At 37.1% G+C, this 20,467-nt stretch overlaps 1 protein-coding gene across 5 annotated transcripts in view; it reads right to left on the bottom strand.

Annotated features, from left to right (window-relative positions):
* Positions 1 to 20,467, bottom strand: part of GRM5 (glutamate metabotropic receptor 5) — a 526,023-nt gene that overhangs the window by 63,299 nt on the left and 442,257 nt on the right. For all 5 annotated transcript variants that reach the window (XM_066248572.1, XM_066248563.1, XM_066248590.1 and 2 more), the window contains one exon: positions 19,471 to 19,597. In XM_066248572.1, coding sequence (XP_066104669.1) covers positions 19,471 to 19,597 — 127 coding nt within the window. The remainder of the gene's footprint in view (positions 1 to 19,470; positions 19,598 to 20,467) is intronic.

Raw genomic sequence — 20,467 nt, 5'->3', positions numbered from 1 at the left:
CATCAGTGAAGTTTCCTCTTTGCAAGCATATTAGTTTCTCAGAAAATGCACATTATGTTGCTTTCTAGAAATGCAAATAAGGCATACGTTAGCAAACCCTGGCCTATTTTCTGATATGTCTATTTAAATAGCTATCCACTTCCTACTTTCCTCCCCTTTCATGCTTGATCCATATTCTACGGTTCTCTAGTATAATTTATCTTTTCATAGCTTGAAGTAAAATATATATTTAAAATACAACTTTTTTTTTTAAGGGAAAGTGAGCTGCCAAAATGGTATTATCCACATTCATCTTGTGATTCCATCAGCGTGTTTTGATAAATCTTGTGGGAAAATGAATGGTCCACTGATTTCCTAGACACTTAAAATAATATTACTCCTCAGCAATAACTGGTGCTCATGCTTACTATTTGAGTATTAGTTTTATAAGGTTAGTTAATATAACTGTATTAATAGTCCTAGACTATTGCATATTCCAACCTTGTTCCAAGTGTCTGTTTAGCCAGAGGAATGAGAAGTCAAAGATCCTGGAACAGATATTCTGCAAGAAGGGTAGGCAGGCCCTCCTTAACAAGCTTCATTATTTCTGGTATATTTTTGAAGGAAAGGAAGTTGCTGTTGAGAGTCTCTGAGAATCAGATGTATGTGTTCTCAGTGGCTGGCTAGGCCATTTCATGTATATAAAACTGACACATGAGAAATAGTTCTGCCTCAAGTGCAAGTGTTGCCTGGTGACTCTTTCTTTCTTTCCTTTTTTTCCTTCCTCTTTCTTTCTTTTCTTTCTTTCTTTCTTTCTTTCTTTCTTTCTTTCTTTCTTTCTTTCTTTCTTTCTTCTCTCTTTCTTTCAAATTAAGTGAGAGCAGGGGAGGCAGGAAGACAGACTTCTGCATGTACCCTGACCATCATCCACCTGGCAAGCCCCCTAATGGGGTGATGCTCTGGCCATCTGGGGTGTTGCTCTTTTGCTCAGCAACTAACCTATTTTTAGAGCCTGAAGGTGGAAGCCATGGAGCCATCTTCAGCACTCAAGGATAACTCACTGGAGCCAGTCAAGCCATGGTTGTGGGAAGGGGGAGGGAGGGAGAGAGGGAGAGAGAGAGAGAGAGAGAGAGAGAGAGAGAGAAGAGAGGAGGGGTGAAGAAGCAGATGGTTGCTTCTTCTGTGTGCCCTGACTGGGAAGTGAACCTGGGACATCCACACACTGGACCAATGCTCTATCACTGAGCCAACTGTCCAGTGCCCATGCTTGCTTCCAATGTGTTCCATAGATAGACCATTTGAGTGTCTTTCCTTCTCTCCTTTCCCTCTGGCTTTGGATATCTAGGGTGTTGGTCTAAGATATCAGAGGAATAAAGACTCAAAACTTTTTATGCATTGTCCATATCCCTGATCTTGAAATATCTTCTCTTTACTTAGCCTAGGCTAAAGTTTTTCATAACTTCTATAGTTCAGAAGAAGTGAAATGTGTGTGTGTGTGTGTGTGTGTGACAGATTATATTTTTAAGGTCTGTCCTCCCTTTATAAATAAAATTTATAGTATTTATTTGCTATAAATACTCTGTTGTTAAGGACTTTGTCTTTTTGCTCACAAATGAATCCCCAGTACTGAGAACAGTTTCTCACTCATACAGTTAGCATAACAATTTACAAATTAATATATTTACTATATAACCAAAGTTTATAATTCTCATCTGGTGTATGGATCAAAGCATTTTCAACAATACTTTTTGTTTCCTATAAGAAGACCTAATTTACAGAACTGTTATATAAAGTACTGTTATAGACAGAAGGTTAAATTCAGTGGATCTAAATGTGAGTCAAGATTCTAGTAACAATGAGAGGGCAAAACTAAGTAAGTACTTTAAAGGCTTACTTTCTAGCAATGTGACATGTTTCATATTAGAAATATTTCTGGTATGGATTACATATTGAGGAATATTTGTGACTGACTGATTAATCTAATTGAATCTGGGAAGTATGGGTAGAGGAACAAGAAAGGCAGTAAAGAGAAGTCATTTTTTTAACAAATGCGACCTAACTGTAAAGTTCAGATTTACTCCTCCAAAGAAGGCTGTTATCTGCAGAATTTTTTACCTAAGGTAAAAAGAAAGCACCCGAAGTCCTCTGCAGGAAAGACATATTGTAGAGTTGATTGAGTTTTACCATTACCTTAGTATGAAAATATACCTTGATCACACTCTCTCAAAGAGAAATTTAGTCTCTGTTCAAATGTTAGTTTTATTGGAAACTGCCACAATTGTAAGCTTCCTTGTTCTGTTTATGCCAGCATCTTAAAAAAAAAAAGTCTACAACATTTACTAAGTGTCTACTGTATGTCAGGTGCTCTCCTAGATATTTTAGGCAATCTTTATAGTAAACAAGTAAAGTAGGAATCATTATTTCTACTTTACAGAGAGGCATATGGCTTAATATGCTAACATGTTGGGGCCGAGATTAAAACCCTGTGGGATTTTTGATTGATTGCTTGCTGGCTTGATTGATTGATCTATGCTATATCAGGGGAGGCAAACTGATCAAATGCCTGTAAGGCCAGGAGCCGCCATTATGGCCATTCACATGCAGGTTTCCATTGGATTCGGGCAGACGGTAAAGAAATGGTGGAGTCGAGGATGGTGGGCCATTCTGTTTATTGGTGTCTCACCAAAACAGGCAAGCCACAGAGAAGACAGGGGAAAAGCAAAAAATCTGCTTTTCCCATGAAGGGAAAGGTATCAGGGAGGCCCCTGCAATGGTGATAGCAGGAACCAAGAGAGCAAGCTCCTGTTCTGCCCCACTTTATAGTACAGAAATTAAATACTTTAATCTAATATATATACAAACAAGGAAGTCTCTGATACAAAGTCACTTATCTGAGGCATAATGGGATTCCTCATGAGAGTGCACCACCTACATCATGCAATCAGTCAAGGGTGTGGGGAAAAGCTTAGTCTTAAAACTAAGCTTTAGGCTATAACGACCTGGCCTGCTCAGAAATATATCTTTTATTTAATTTTCATTTTTTTCTTTGTTATTGCTTACATTTTATATGGAAATTTGAAGTTGTATTTAAAAATTCATTTCATAATTAAGATATAAAGAATGATTTAATCACACTGCAGAGTGCTAAGGGGAATGGTTATCACACATACACATTTGTAGGGGACAGCTTTGAAAAATATGACTTCTGGTCATACAGCAGATGGAGAGGAATACCGGTGGTGGGATTCAGCCAGTTCACACTGGTTTGGTAGAACTGATACCTAATTTTTTGTTGAGTTCGGCGAACCAGTTGTTAAAATGGCACTAGTGCCTGACCAGGCGGTGGCACAGTGGATAGAGCATTGGACTGGGATGCAGAGGACCCAGGTTGGAGAATCTGAGGTTGCCAGCTTGAGTGCGGGCTCATCTGGTATGAGCAAAAGCTCACCAGCTTGGACCCAAGGTCGCTGTCTTGAGCAAGGGATTACTTGGTTTGCTGTAGCCCCACGGTCAAGGCACATATGAGAAAGCAATCAATGAACAACTAAAGTGTTGCAATGAAAAACTGATGATTGATGCTTCTCATCTCTCTCCATTCCTGTCTGTCTGTCCCTATCTATCCCTCTCTCTGACTTTCTCTCTGTCTCTGTAAAAAAAAAAAAAATGGCACTTGTAATCAGGGTTCTCTCTAAGGTGGGTGCCTGGGCAGTCGCCCAGTGTGGAAATCACAAATTTACATTCCTTACTCTTTTTTCACGTTTATCTGCACAATAGTGTATTCTAAGTGCCCATAATAATGTCCATTCCATCTGTAGGTGAAAAAAAATTGCACATGAGATGCTAATCAAGAAGCAATATGGAAATATCTTAAATCACAGTTTTATTGCTTTTTGTCAGGTATTATTTAATATTTTTTCATTAATATTTTAAAATTTTCTTAGAATATGATCTAGTGTTGTGTACCTCTTTTATTGTTCTTAAGTATCAAATACATGAAATAATAAACTACTTTTTTGAATATCATTTGTTATACTTAAAATGGTCAATAGGTCAGAGAATCGGTTGTTAAATTATTTGAATCTCACCACAATACATGAATAACATAGCACATGAATCTAAATAGTAAAATGTGCTGATTAGACTACCTTGCTCCATTTTATCTTTCCACTGTCCTTGTGAACTAGTGAACTCCAGCTTTTCATTTTTCAGATCCTCTTCCAGAATGACTTTCCCGATTGCCTGAGGCTGAATGACAGGTTCCTCCCCTGTGATCACACAGTTTCCTAGGTCAGTGCCCATCCCAGCTCTGCACAATTTTTTTTTGTGTGCATAATAGCACAATGATTATATTCATAGTGGGTTTGCTTGTCTGGTTCACATGGTGGACTCTGGATAATCTGAGAGCAATAGACTGTCTCTTTGCTTTTTGCTGTTTTCTAGTCCCAAGCACGGTATCCCATACACAATAGGCTGTTATACAGGTTGAACGAATGATTGCTTCCATTAATAAAGAAGAGGATAATAGAGTTAAGAGGCATGCTCTTCATTTTCAACTTGCACACAAATGTTTCCTGTGAATATGAGACTTTTCTTTATATACTTGTGTCTCAACTTTTTTGTACAGAAAATGAAAATAATGCAGAATTCTCTCCCCGGAATGAGGGCTTTAATATGGAGAAATCCTTGTAGAAAAATACACATGTGAGAAATTACCTGATAGTGTAATGACTTCTCAGGACTGGGTACACAAAATGCTGGAAACTATTTTTGTATTTTACCATAATTAAACATTGAAGTCATCACTTTAAAACCAATAGACTATCAATGAAACTTTATATATATACTATGAGCTATAATGAGTGTTTTATATTTAATTTCTATTTATTTCTATTCATTTAGTGGCTAGCCAGACTCTCTTCAGAGTCCTTTACCCATGGTTGTAGTTAGTCTCTTACAAATTCTTATAAATTTTTTTTTGAAATAATCTGTTTACTAAAAACCATTTCCAACTATGGCTGCTGTTCCAGCCAAATCTTCCAAGGCTTTTTGATTTTATGATTCAGAGTTTTGCAGCCACTTTCTAGGCCCCATGGTATTCCTTCTGTGTTCCCACAGATTCTGTTACACAGACTTGAACTTTTTTTTTCTTTTAGAGACTTACCGGGGCTGTTCTAAGGCCTGGACTCTCCTTTTCTTAAGGCTGGCTGCAAAATCACATGCATACTCCGCCATGGATGCTTCCTCCTGTTTCTTTTCTAAATTTACTGGTTACTGGATTTTTATATAACATAATATTACAGCTACTCCTCAGTTGAAATATTGATATATATACATAAGTAAATAAAATTCTTATTTATTATACAAGGAAAATATGGGGACAAGCCCCACACTTATAAGAAAAGTACACAAGGAAGAAGATTAAGGCCTTGTCCGACTCATCACAAATACTGAAAATTGTTCCCCTGGCACAACCAGAGCATTAACACTCACTTCTCAGTTCCATGCAGGACTGGGCACCTGCACCACTCGAGCCCCTGAGCCTACACCATGGTCATACAGTTGTTTATTCCTTTAAAAAAACATGTGCATCAAATGCTCTAGCTCTGTGACTCTGATCTGCAAGGCACTGTGTTCAGCATGATGTGATATACTCATCACCTTCTTTAATACCCACAACATTCTATGAGGGAGCCAGCCCCCTTTCATTCCTTTCTAGCCACGGGAACTGCTGTAGGTCTGGGACTAGAGAGCATTTCAAATGAAAGGAACCATATGAGGAAAAAGGAGTACAGATACGGAAAGGGGGAGAAAAAATGTAAAGGAAACAGCCAAAATGCAGGAATCCAATGTGCAGAGGATTAATCCTTCTACAGCACAGTAAATCCATTCTCATAAGCAGATACATGGTACTATACATGTAATTCTCATTAGAGAATTAGAGCATCTCCAGGAAGTTCAGGTGGGAGATCAGTTAAAGATGTAGGAAGGAAGATAATAATACTTGCCTGTCGACATCTCAAGGCTTAGGGTGAGGGCCATATAAAATGATATGTGACTTTATAATTATGAAGTGATAAAAAGAGGAAAAAGAGAAGTATGTACATAAAACAGTAGTGACTCAACATCTGCTAAAGTGCCTGTGTGTTTTATTAGGTAGTCCTATGTTCTCTGGGAAAAGCCAGGCCTGTTTTCTTTTTTCTTTTTAGCCTGTTTATATATACACAGCCCCAAGTAAATGTTATATTATCTTAAATTGTTTGAAAGTACAAGGCAGCACATATGCTCTCTGAATTCTTCACTCAACTTTATGTGATTTTTAAGAGGTGGCAAGATAGGAGACATTTATCTGCTCATATTACTCATGTAATATACCAGTGCTTTATGAAGCATTTGCCAAGTGGGTTAGACTATACCAGTAAGCACTGTGTTATAATGTTGTATGTTGTTGAGGGGGAAATGTGATCATTTATTTTGGGAGCTATATTTATCAAAAACTGAAATCAATGAAACCACATTCTTTTATTCTGTCTGGTTATATCAGAATGGTTTTTGACTACAATGACACTGTTTTTAGTCACACCACAGATTTATCCTTGTGAAGAAGAGCACCATGTACGTTTCTCATTGCTTAATTTCTGGAGAGAGGAAAAACTGGTTTATGTTCTCTTTGAGAACTGTTTTTGAAAAGTTCCACTGAGAGACAGCCTCTTAGCAACTATTTTTTTCCTGGTGCACTTGGTGTTGCGTTTATAAATACACCATCCTTTTGACTCATCTGGTGGGATAAACAAATTTATAAGTTAATGAGAATAGAGAAATTGGAAAAGTAAGAAGGCATCTTACAAAATTTTAATGTATGAGCCTTGGCATTTCATTATAAAAAATCATTGTTCTTTTCAGAATTAACTGAAACAATTCATCAAGCTGTTTTTAAAGGACCGCAACACAAAAATTTTTATAGGATTTTAGAGATCCTTTTAGAAAGAATTCAGTGATTCACGGTCATTTCCATATTACCTGCAGCATTCTATCAAGAGAAAAGCATGAGCTTTACAGAAAGACTTTTCCAATAAGCCTTGAGCCTTACCCTTCAGCTTACATTCCAACTGGGGAGACTGTCAATATATGATCAACAAAAATAAACTAATACTATAAATAAACAATATGATAGAATAAAAGGTTATATATTAAATAGAGAAAATACGAGGTAGAAGAGCGTAAGGAGAGACAATTTGTAATATTAAATAAGTTGGTCAGGGAAGACATTTCAGCTAAGACTTGCGGAGGGAAGGATAAGAGCCCTATGGCATCTGAGGTGGAGCATTCCAGACAAAGAACAGCTGGGAAATGACCCCAGGATAAGAGACTTTTAGATATTTTAAAAGAAAAACAAAGGAACCTATGGGTTGGGGTAAGAGAGAGATGAAGTGAAGGGGAAGGTAGTCCAGAGCTATAACAAGGGGCTAGATAATGATTTGTAAGGAATTTGAATAAAATAGGAAATTATTGTAGGTTCTTAGACAATGGGATAACATGGTCTGGCTTGTTTTTTAAAAGGTATCTCTGCCGGGAGTCTTGAGAAGTGGGTGTTGTGTAGGGGGACAGAGGTAGAATCAAGAAGACTAGTTAGGAGGTTGCTTCAACAGTAAAGGTGATTAATGTTGAATATAAGTAGGACCAGAGATCTCACAGTGGACATAATGGTAAAATTCTGTATTTGAAGGAAGAGTCAATGGGCTTTTTTTTTTTCTTTCACTAATTGACTAAAGAATATGAGAGAAGTCAAAAGATGATTCTGAAGGTATTGGCCTGAGCTAATGAAAGAATTGATTTGTCATCAGGTGAAGTATAGAATGTTAAGGATAGAGCAGCCTTGGAACTAAGAAAAGGAAAGATGTGAATTTCAGCTTTGGAAGTATAGGATTTGAGATATCCATTAGACATTTTAATAAATATGTTAAGTAGGCAGTTGGATATTCACACCTGAAGGTTAGAAGAGAAGTCTAGGCTATATATTTAAATTCAGAAATTTTCAGTGTGTGGATAATATTTAACAATATGAGACTGGGTAAGCTTTCCAATGAAGCAATTGTAAATATTTAGAAAAGAAGGTCAAGACTGAGCCCTGGAACCCTCCAAAACTCTACCTTTAGTTTTATTTCAAATAATACCAACAAATAGTTGGCTATAATGTAGAAGTATTGAAGGCAATAGATGCTAGATCCCTTCTGGAAAGGTTAAAAATATTTTTTTCCCTTGTATGTGAGAAAAATATTAAAAGTGGGTAACGAAGTCATTAATGAAACCCCAAAACATTTTTTTTAATTAGGGAAGGTACTAAAAAAAATTGCAGATAACTTTTAATATTGTTATGGTTCATGACTATCTTTATGAGTTACAACAGTCACCTGTTCTAATTCATTCATTTAGAACCAGAAGTCCTAAAAAGATAATTCAAGTTGAGTTAAAAGAGATATTTATAATAGTAAGTTTAGTTTAGTAAATACAAATTTATCACCTACTCTGTGCCATACACTAGGCTGTATAGTCATTGACTGAAAGGATCCTAGTTCCGAATGTGGAAGACACTCAACACAGAGAGGTTGGAACTTTTCCCAACATTTATTTATTCTTAAATCAATCCATCCATCTCTATGTTCATTTCTCATAAGTATATATATATATATTTTTTATTTTTATTTTTTGTATTTTTCTGAAGTTGGAAACGGGGAGGCAGTCAGACTCCCGCACGCGCCCCACTGGGATCCACCCGGTATGCCCACCAGGGGGCGATGCTCTGCCCATCTGGAGCATCGCTCTGTTGCAACCAGAGCCATTCTAGCGCTTGAGGAAGAAGCCATAGAGCCATCCTCAGTGCCCCGGCCAACTTTGCTCCAATGGAGCCTTGGCTGCAGGAGGGGAAGAGAGAGACAGAGAGGAAGGAGAGAGGGAGGGGTGGAGAAGCAGATGGGCGCTTCTCCTGTGTGCCCTGGCTGGGAATCGAACCCAGGACTCCTGCATGCCAGGCCGACATTCTACCACTGAGCCAACTGGCCAGGGCTATATATTTTTAAATGTTTCTTTTTTTAATACTGGAGAGATAACAGTTAATATGATTGAACTGTTAAAAGGTATAAAACTTATGTATGCTACTTAATCTCCCCAATAAATGTATGAATTAGTTATTACTGTGACCTCAATTTTATAGAAGAGGAAGTTGAAGCTCAGAAAAAGAAATTTATTTGCATAATGTTATACCAATGAGTGACTGACAAAGTGTGAAGTCTGACTCCAAAGCTTTTGATTTAAACCACTGAGCTACTGGACGATAATAAAGATGGATTATTAGAGACAATTTATAAATCCACCTTCCTTAGACTGTATTGGTAATCATTTATGTGGTTAAATAATTTATTTAACAATAAATAAATAATTTATTGGTTAAATAATTTATTTAACATTTAGCAAGGAAAACCTGGAAAGAGCTTAGGGACCTGGGCATTCTATTATTAGACAAAGTGGTCACTTTTTTTTTTAATACAGCTGCTCACTATTATGATGCTTGTTCTTTAGAAAAGGGTAACTCTCATAGTATATATAGACTTTGATAGAAAGCTGAATGTGAAATAGTGATTCACTTCCCTCTGAATAGTACACGGATATTGGAAAAAGTACACGTTTCTTAGGTAGGACGTGTTATTTCATCCTTAGTATCTTTTCTTTCTTCTTGAAAATTTCTCTCCCTTTTACTTGATTAACTTCTAATTTCACATGCAGTGATTCCATTTCCTCCCAGAAGGCACTACTAAACTTTCACACCTGTTCAATATTCTCTCCTTACTGTTTCTATAGTGATTAATGCTTAGTCATGTTCTAGTGATAATGCTTAAGTCTTTCCTTCCTCCTTCATTCCTTACTCTGTTTATTTAATTGTTCCTTCATTCTTTCTCTTGCTTCCCCTTCTTTTTTATTCTTTCACTAAACAAACATTAAATCAGTTTTTATTACATGCTGGGCATACTTAGTATAGTTACTTTTAAATGTGGAAGACATGCAGTAGAAGTTGGATTTTATTATTTATTTATTTATTTATTTATTTATTTATTTATTTATTTAGACAGAGACAGAATCAGAGAGAAGGACAGATAGGGACAGACAGGCAGGATGGGAGAAAGATGAGAAGCATCAAGTCTTCATTGCAGCACCTTAGTTGTTCATTGATTGCCCTCCCATATGTGCCCTGACAGGGTGGGACTATAGCAGGCCAAGTAACCTCCCCAACCCCACTCAAGCCAGTGACGCTGGGCTCAAGCCAGTGTCCTTGGGCTTTAAGCCAGGAACCCTGCGCTCAAGTTAGTGAGCTCACGCTCAAGCTTGATGATCCTGTGCTCAAGCCTACTACCCCGGGGTTTTGAACCTGGGTCCCCCATGTCCCAGTCCAACGCTTCATCCACTGCACCACTGCCTGGTCAGGCTCAATCATTTATTCTTAAATCAATCCATTTAGCTCTTTGTTCATTTCTCATCACTATATTTCTTAAAAGCTCTTTTTTCAACACTGGAGAGATAACAGTTAATATAGTTGAACTGTTTACTTGTATGTGTCTGTTCAGGCTTTGGGATACTTAAGGATAGAAACTGTAGCTCCATGATAACACTGTGTGTCCAATACTCAGTGCTGTCTTTGTACCTAGTTGGAACTATTTGCTAAATAATACTTCTGTTCTTTGTGCCACCATTGCACTTGGCATATATTTATATATTGTATGCATCATATATTATACTACTAATGCCATAATTTATTTAAGGCAGCCTTTGCCCCTTAAGGACATTTGATGCCATATAAAGGGAAGGTCAGATACCTTCCTTTTATATTTCTATCACTAGAACTTAGTACATTGTTGAAAGTGGTGTAGAAACTTGATAAAAGGAATTTTGATGAGTAAATGAATGAATGATAGTATAACCAGCTGTGTAACATGTTCCTATTCAGATTATTACATAACCTAGAAGCCAAGAAATAACAAGTTATCATAAAGTGTGTTCCAATTTTAATAGTAACAGGAACTATTTATTACAATTTTTTAATAGCAATAAACACATTTCTTATTTGACCTTTCGTAAAGAAACAGAAACACATCATACTTAATAAATGGCAAGGATTTTTTACCCCTTTCCTTGTCCAAATTGAATTGTAATAATCAAATAGGCAGCTCATTTTCAGCACATTTGAAATGAAAAATATCAACCTGGTGATAAATAACATATGGCCACTTGAAAGCTGACTTTTTTCTCTTTCTATAATTTCCTGAAATTATGAATCTTCAAAATAAGATTGTGAAGAAAGACAGGTAGCATAAAATAGTGACATTAAAGTATCCAGGCTTGATTTTCCACTGGTTTTATGATCTTGAGCAACATACAGAATATTTTTTGGTCTTAATTCAACTATAAAAAAGGATTTAATAGGATAATGCTTAAGATAGCTATAATTAATGATGATGAAAAGCAATCCTTCCATGTTTTTATTTAATGTACTTATTTGTTAAAAGATAAAAAAAATATAATCCCCAAGTATGTGGGACAACCGGGGAACAGAAATGAAGTAACCATTTGTAAGAAGAGAGTAACTCAAAAGCTGGAGTTACAAAGCTTGTCAATGGTTACACCCCCTTGGAGCTCATCTTCTACTTCCTCCCAGGTTCCCACCAACTCCCTTTTGTTTGACTCTGTTCTCTTTTCTCCCCTTCAGGGAAGATACAAAGGTTCCAGTCTCCAAAGCAATTAGGTAACTTAGGGAACCAAAGGAACTTCATAGAGAATGTTCCTATTGACATTAAAATGTTGATACGCAATGCCTCCCCTTCCATTGTACAGCGCTGCACTTAAAATAAATAAGATAATTTCTTTACGAGTGAAAAAGCAAGAAATCATTCTAACTTCTTGTCAAAATGCTTTCCATGGAGTTAGTTTTTGAAAGCCATGTTGTTTTTGCTTTTTCCTTTTTATTCAGTTTTGTTGTAAGGTGACTAGAGTTGGCAAACCCACATGGAAGTGTTTCCATGTTTTTGGCCTTGGACTGGGGAGCAAAAGATATGCTACTTATTTCGTATCCTAAATTATTTGAGAGAAAACAATGAAAGGCTCTTTCCAGGAAAATTTTTGCCTGTATCTGGTGAGGAATGGTGTACAATGAAAAAGTTATCTTGGCAGAAGATTTGGGGAATTCTCTGAGTGCCTAACCTAAATTGCTGCCTTTCACTATTTTTTTCTCCTTCCTTTCTTTTAAACTAGACCACATGTCAGTTACCTTTTTCTCTCAGGGAGACAATTATGTCCTTCTATTGATTTTTTTCTAATAAGATCATTTCAGTGCTCTTTATTCCCACTGCATCATCATACTCCAAACCACAAATAGATTCACATTGTAATTTGCAAAATTTTCTTACTGTTGCTTTCTCTTAACCTCCTTTCAAAATCCCCAATTTAGCCTTTATTTAAAAATTTTATCTTTTAGCACTCAATATTTAAGTAGCTCAAGTAGTATAAAGTATTTTAAATATAAAAATTTCAAATATGCAGGGAAGTATAAACAAATGAAAATTTAGATTTAAAGAATGTTGATATTTTGTCATTTGTTTCAAATTATACATACTCACAGATGTTATTTTTTATTTTTTATTTTCTATTGAGAGCTGGGGAGGCAGAGAGACAGACTTCCACATGTGCTCTGACTGGGATCTACCTGCCAAACTCCCTATGAGGGGATGCTCTGCCCATCTGGGGCACTGCTCTGTTGCTTGGCAACCAAACTATTTTAGCACCAGAGGCAAGGCCATGTGGCCATCCTCAGTGCCTGGGGCCAACGTTCCTTGAACTATTTGAGCCATAGTTGCAGGAGTGGAAGAGAGAGAGATAGAAGGTGCAGGGGAGGAAAAGCAAATAGTTGCTTCTACTGAATGCGCTGACTGGGAACCAAACCCGGGACTTCCACATGCTGGGTTGATGCTCTACTGCTGAGCCAACTGGCCAGGGCCACACACTAACAGATTACAAATATAATTGAAATCACTTTAGTAACTCACATCTCACTTTCTTCTCTCTTTCTAGATGAAACCACTATTCTGAAATCAGTATACGTCCTGCTCAGTTTTAAAAACAATATTCATTCTTTACATTGTGACTATGTAAAAAATATTTATAGAGTAGTCCACCTTTATTGCACTTCCTTTCTTAGATATTCCTAGAGATAATAATTATAATAATTGCCTCATTCTAACTATTGTCTCCACTAGAATGTAAACATTACAAGGGTAGAGGATTTTATGTTTCAGTCATAGAAGTATTTTTTTTCTTTTTTGTCCTTTTTCTTTTTTAAGTGAGGGCAGGGGAGATAGTGAGACAAACTCCCATATGCATCCCAATTGGGATCCACCTGGCAACTCCTGTCTGGAGCCAATGCTCAACCAACTGAGCTATTTTTAGCACCTATGGCTGACACACTGGGACCTACTGAACTATCCTCAGCACCTGGGGCCACACTAGAACCAATTGAGCTACTGGCTGTGAGAGGGAAAGAAGGAGAGAAGGAGGAGAGGGATGGGGAGAGAAGCAGATGGTTGCTTCTCCTGTGTGCCCTACTGGGAATCAAACCTGGGATGTCTATATGCTGGGCCAATGCTCTAGCCACTGAGCCAGCTGGCCTGGGCCTATAGAAATATTTTCAAAAGTTAGACCTATATTTTTTTAATGAATGAGTAGATGACTGAATGAATAAACAAATGGTTTCAATTTCCTTTAGGGTAAACTTTAAAATATTTATCACAGTTTACAAAGCCCTCTAAGAGTTGGCCTTTGCCTAGCTTGCCTTTATCATTATCCTTTCACCCCACATTCTCAGTTCTTTATTCTATGTCTAAAACACTCTTCTATTTCATTTTAGTTTGGTCAACTCCCATCTTTATTTTAATGCTTACATGTATGCACTTCATTGAAGAAGCAATTTTAAACCTTATTTAATTAGCTTGTGCTGATATATGTTCATACATCATTCTGGTCTCTGCTGTTAACACTCAGTATCTTCTCATTATTTGTCAATATTTAGGATAATGATCCATTTGAGCACACAGATTCTGCTTCTTATTCACTGCTAACATAAATATCTGATGATTGCTAGATAAAGAAAAACTACTTGCTGCCCGCAATGAAAAGATGTTGAATTAGGGACATAGTCTGTGTTCTCTGCCTTCATCCTCCATTTATAATCTTTTAAAATTCTTTATTTATTGATTAATTGATTTGAGAGAGAGAGAGAGAAATTTGTTGTTCCATCTATTCCTGCACTCATTGGCTGATTCCAGTATGTGCCCTGACCAGGGATTGAACCAGCAAGTATATCAGGATGATGCTCTTAACCAATTGAGCTACCTGGCCAGGGCCTATACTCTTCTTTATTTCTTTTGTTTCTAGTTTTCATGCCAGAATCTCTTCCTTTCTCTTCCTAATTTCTGGTCCCTAGTTCCTGCTAGTTTATAATGACTAGCAGTTAAGAATATGGCTAGTTTAAATTTATCTTAATGGCTTTATTGATGAAAACACATTCTCATCATATAATTCAATATTACATCCATATATAATTATGTATGTATGTATGTATGTATGTATGCATGTATATGAAAAGTAATCCAAAATCCCCCCACTTATAAACATCTTTTCTTATCAGTAGGTAACCTCCTTTTCAGGCATCTTTCTATGAATATATATAAAGTCTGTAAATAAATATATAGACATAATAATCTCAGTTGATCACCACTCCTAGTTGTTATTCAATTCTAAGTGGGTCAGATCTCTTAACTTTCCTAACCATCTTATAGAGTTTTGTAGGGATTAAATGAATTAACATCTGTAAGATGTTTTAAACAGTTCCTGGAAAACAGGCGGCATTAAATATGAGTTAGTTGGTATTAACACAATGAGGGCACTGACTCAAAGGTGACCTGAACTGTCATGTTGCAGGGTGAAGTGGTTAGAAGCCAAGTGGGTAGAAGAAAGGCTTATAACATTCCCTGCAGCTAGCTAGCCCTGAGCATCTCTGTGGCAGGTTTGGGAATTACTGAAGCCATCAGAGCAGTCATCTGGCTAGCAGCTCCAAGTGATCTGTTACTTAGCATCAGAGTCAGTGAGCTAGAGTTACAAACAGCTATGGGCTCTTTGGTCAAGTGCTGTAGATCTCAATTAAAGGTTAAACTTCACATAATATCAATGTGAAGATCTTGCCATGTTTGTCATTTGTTCCCATTCCCTACATGCACATATGCACACTCACATATATACATGTACCGGGAATCATTTCATTCTTCTGCTTGTAAACCTCCACTGGTCCCACATTTTCTATAGGATAAAGTCCAAACTTTTAGTTAATGGCTCACTTCATAGGATGGTCCTAATACTTACTTTCATCTTTATTTGAAACTCTCCCCAGCATTTTATCGCGGGTTGATATACATTGAATGAGAACCTTCTCTATGTCAGGGAGTAAGTGCATTGCAGGCAGAAAAAAAAATACTTGTAGGAACCAGAAAGAATCATATAGCACTGTGTGTAATTGAGAATTATAAGCAACTCTATACTAGAATGTAAAATGAGAGTTATAAAGTGGTGGTGATTGAAACTAGAAAGATCATAGGAGGGGGTAGGAGAGAAGAAATTTTGTATGCCACATTGAAAAACTTGGAATATTTCCTACAGAGATATGAAAATGCTGTATTGAGCAATAAAATAAAGTGGATAAATCTCTATTTTGGGTATATTATCTAGTAGCAAGATGAACAGTAGTCTTAGAGGTATGTGGTATACATTTGAGAGTTGGGAAATAAACTGGGAAATTACTGTAATAGTTGAAATGTGAGATGATGAGAAAATAGTCAAGGAAAGAGTTGTACAGATATAGAAAAGAGAAGAGAGTAAGAATATTTAGCAATTCAAACAGCCAAGCTTGATACAGGACTAGGTATAGGTAGTTAAGAATAGAGAAGAGTAACTTCTTTTTGGTTGGAGCAAATTAGAGAATGATAGTGTCATTAATAATCTTTATGCTGGACTCTCTTTCTAATATGATCTACACTTTTTTATTAAGTAAGCTTCAAAATTATGCCTTAACATTAAAATATCCCAAATGCTTCAGGGTTAGGTGGGTCTGCCTCCATTTTCCCATAATACTTTGTTTATTCTTCACCTACAGCACTTAGTACACTATGTTGTTAGCTGTTTACATGCTTTTCTCACATTAGATTATAAGGTTCTCGGAAACTTAGACTATATTTTATATTTTCAGTTCCTATTACAGCTTCTGGCACACACCAGATGAACCTATTTGTTAAATTAATTAATTCACACTTGAAAATCTCAAAGACATCTCCAAGTGATCTTGTCTAAAACCAAACTATTGATTTTTATGAAAGAATGCATATATTTCTCTATTATACAAGGCAGATTATTTGGTAGTCTTACTTAATATTTCCTCTAGCTAATTCATCTGTATATCCTCTTGATTCTACTCCAAAGTCTATTTCAAATTTTCCATTACACTGTTTAGTCCAGGGCACTAAGAACCCTTACCTGCAGAGCAACCTGTTGTAAGCACTCAGCTGGTCTCCCTGCTCCCACTTTCTATCCCTCTCCAAATTACTCTCCCTCACAGAAATTAGAATGCTATTTCAAAGATATCTTGATATCTTCTGACATCATTTTCCCATTTGCTTCCCCACATACAGATCTTTATGTATGCTTCCCTCTGAGTGAGAAAGGTCCTCCAACAATTCTTTGCTAGCTATTTCTAATTACCAGTTAGGCCTTAGATAATTTTTACACCTTTGGAGAGATCTTTTATAACCACACATTTAATTTAGTTTTCTTAATATTTTCATTTAAAAAGTGTTCTTTTATTTCGTATTACTTAACACAATTTGTCTATGCATATGTGTGTATGTCTGTGTGTGTGACAGAGTGAGAGCGAGAGAGAGAGAGAGAAATTAAAGTTTTTTCCCCAAGATGATTAAATATATAAAAACCATATCTGTTTTTAATCTCAGTTTCTCCAGCAAATATATATAATTCAAATAAGCATAATAAATTTTTTTCTATTGAATGACTATAAAAGCAAACCATGTTCATTGTTAGCAGCATGCGTTAAATATAGGACACAAAAATTATATCTGTATATTCACTTTCAAGATGCTTAGCCATGCAGATAATTGAATCTGTAAGACAGTTTGTTCAATTTAATGATAATCCACAAGAAATTAGAAATTAGGGCAAAAAGTAAAGAAATAGTATAAAGGTTAAAGAACATAATACTGCTCCTCACTCCCCTCCTACAAAAACCAGTCATATTTGGGTTTCTTTCTGAAATTTTACTGTGTGGGAGTGGGTTATAGTTAATCTAGTTAGCTACATTTACTGAAGGCTTTGTGTTCATCTCTGAGTGGCTTTGGGGATACCAGGATGTACAAGAGCATAAGAAAGCTCATTGTCTAAATGGTGAAAATAGGATTCAAATGCTAACACAAGGCACTTTAATGTTATATTAAATCAGATGTTTTTTAAGAAAAGGAATGTTTTTTGCATAAATACCAATTACTGTAAACAAAGATTTAATGTAAGCTGGTATCAAAAGGCCCAGGATGGGCCCTGGCTGGTTAGCTCAGTCAGTTAAGAGTGTCATCCTGAAACCACAGGGTTGCAGGTTTGATCCTGGTCAGGACACACTTGGGAAGCAAACAATGAATGTATGACTCAGTGGAACAACAAATGAATGCTTCCCTTCTCCTCCTCTGTTTTCTCTGTCTCTATCAATAAAAAAAAATTAAGCCTGGCTGGATAGCTTAGTTAGAGGGTCGTCTCGGAGCACAGAGCTTGCCTGTTTGATTCCGGGGTTAGGGCAAATACAGGAGCAGCTCTATGTTCCTCTCTCTCTCGGGGGGTGGGGGAACCCCAGGGTCACAGGAATTTTAGAACCAGGTTTTTGGAATAAGCTAATACAATTACTATCACAAATAGTTTCATGGCCTGTAAAGGAATGCGGACTAACACTGATGATGGCCCAATTTTCTAGTCAAAAGCTGTGCTAGATCCATCTTATTTTTAAAATCACAAGATAACCTGGTATAACATGGTGGGCCCTCTTCTTGGAATGGTTTTTTCTCTGTTTTCTGTGAAAACTTAGTCTCATAGGACCCCTCCTCATACTCCCATTTCCACAAGTCTATGTATTTTTATTAATTGTAATCATATTTTTCTCTTTTTGCATCCTTCATTAACTTGTTTAAAATAAAAGTTGTATCTTTATTTCAGTGGTAGGCAAACAGGCTTGCAACATTCATTGAATAAATTAGAAGGAATAATGAAAGCCATCATATTCTGTTTTTATATTATAAAAATTAGAATAGCTAATAAAATATAATTCTGAGAACACAATGACACATTTCTTAACATCTTTTCAGAAAACAAACAAAACCAAAACAACACAAAAACCAATAAAAACAAAACAAACAAAACCAAGCAGAGATCAGTCCTTTCTTGAGCCAACATTATTTGAAATTTCGTTAGTTGGAAGTTCCCGGTTTAGAGTTAAGAAAAAGCACTAAGAGAAACAAAGAGTTTTAGACCAACAGCTATCCAATTCTGTATAACCTTTTTTCTTTTGGATATGTCATGACATATTTCAGTCCCTTTCTGGCCAGGACCTCTCCCTCACCACCTCAAACGACAGTGAACTGGGGCCCTGCATAGGAACTTTTGGGAGTATCCTGAGTATGGGGTGAAAATGCCCCGTAAACACCTGGGATTCTGATATAGTTTTGTTGTGAGGGTGGTAATATGGGCCAATCTCACTGTAAGATCTATAGATTTTCATGATTAGCCAGGTCTTGAGAAATCTTCTGCTCCTAAGGAAATCCTTTGTCACATAAAGAAAGCCATCAAGATGAGAAATATTTGAAAGATGTGACCCTTTCCTCCCATGTCTCTCTTTCTTTTCAGGTTCTTTTTTTGTTGTTGTTTTTGTTTTGTTTGTTTGTTTGTTTTTTGTATTTTTCCGAAGCTGGAAACGGGGAGGCAGTCAGACAGACTCCCGCATGCGCCTGACCGGGATCCACCCGGCACGCCCACCTGGGGGCGATGCTCTGCCCATCCGGGGCGTCCCTCTGTCAGTACCAGAGCCACTCTAGCGCCCGAGGCAGAGGCCACAGAGCCATCCTCAGCGCCTGGGCAAACTTTGCTACAGTGGAGCCTTGGCTGCGGGAGGGGAAGAGAGAGACAGAGAGGAAGGAGAGGGAGAGGGGTGGAGAAGCAAATGGGCGCTTCTCCTGTGTGCCCTGGCCGGGAATCAAACCCGGGACTCCTGCACACCAGGCCAACGCTCTACCACTGAGCCAACCAGCCAGGGCCTTTTTCTTTAGAGAGGTACCTATGCTGACATTGTGATACTTGTACCTGTAAGGTCATCAGTGGGCCAGGACCCCAGCTGGCACGCCTTGCAGGTGTACTCATCAGAGACATACTCATTTTCTTTGCATGGTGTACAGGTCCAACAACAGCTGACTTCTCCTTTCCGGATCACCTAAGGCAAATATTTAAAATTCTGATTATTTTTTTGCATAGATAAAAATTCAGCAATCTTTTCAATTCAAACGTACTGCTTTGCAAAGCAGAAAGGGCTTTCACATAAATATTTCAAATGTTACCAGATTGGTTGTAGAAGTATTAATATTCTCGTATAATTAAAGAAACAGGCTAAGTGACTAGTTTAACACCATAAAATTGGTTGGTGATAGGTTCAAGAATTAAATTAAGTATTTGAATAATTAGCTTTAGATACCTGTATTTAATTAAGCGCCCATGTTCATGCTCACATGTAAATACAAATATGTCTGTATGTAAATGAATTTTCCTGAGACTGCCTTTCTTTCCCTCAAATAAAGAACTTTTGATCTCTGATTTTACCTTGACTTCCCACTACCTGTTGAAAATTGTTAGCAAAAGACATTGTATATCTGCTAAGTTAAAAAATCTATCCATATTGATAAAAAATAATTAGGAATTTGACCTGACCAGGTGGTGGCGCAGTGTCACCCTGGCACGTAGAAGACCCAGGTTTGAAACCCCCGAGGTCAACAGCTTGAGCATGGCCTTATCAGGCTTGAGCTCAAGGTCACTGGATTGAGCATGGGATCATAGATATGACCCCATGGTCACTGGCTTGAGCCCAAAGGTTGCTGGCTTAAGCCCAAGGTCGATGGCTTAAGCAAGGGGTCACTAGCTTGGCTGGAGCCTCCTGGTCAAGGTGCATATGGGAAAGTAATCAGTGAACAACTAAGGTGCCACAATGAAGAATTGATGTTTCTCATCTCTCTCCCTTCCTGCCTGTCTGTCCTTATATGTCCCTTTCTCTGTATTTCGCTCTGTTTTCTTGCTAAAAAACATAAAATGA

Source organism: Saccopteryx bilineata, chromosome 1 (assembly GCF_036850765.1).
Source record: "Saccopteryx bilineata isolate mSacBil1 chromosome 1, mSacBil1_pri_phased_curated, whole genome shotgun sequence".
Lineage (NCBI taxonomy): Eukaryota > Metazoa > Chordata > Mammalia > Chiroptera > Emballonuridae > Saccopteryx > Saccopteryx bilineata.
The sequence above is the reverse complement of the archived record's forward strand: the minus strand, read 5'-3'. Positions and strand labels throughout refer to the sequence as shown.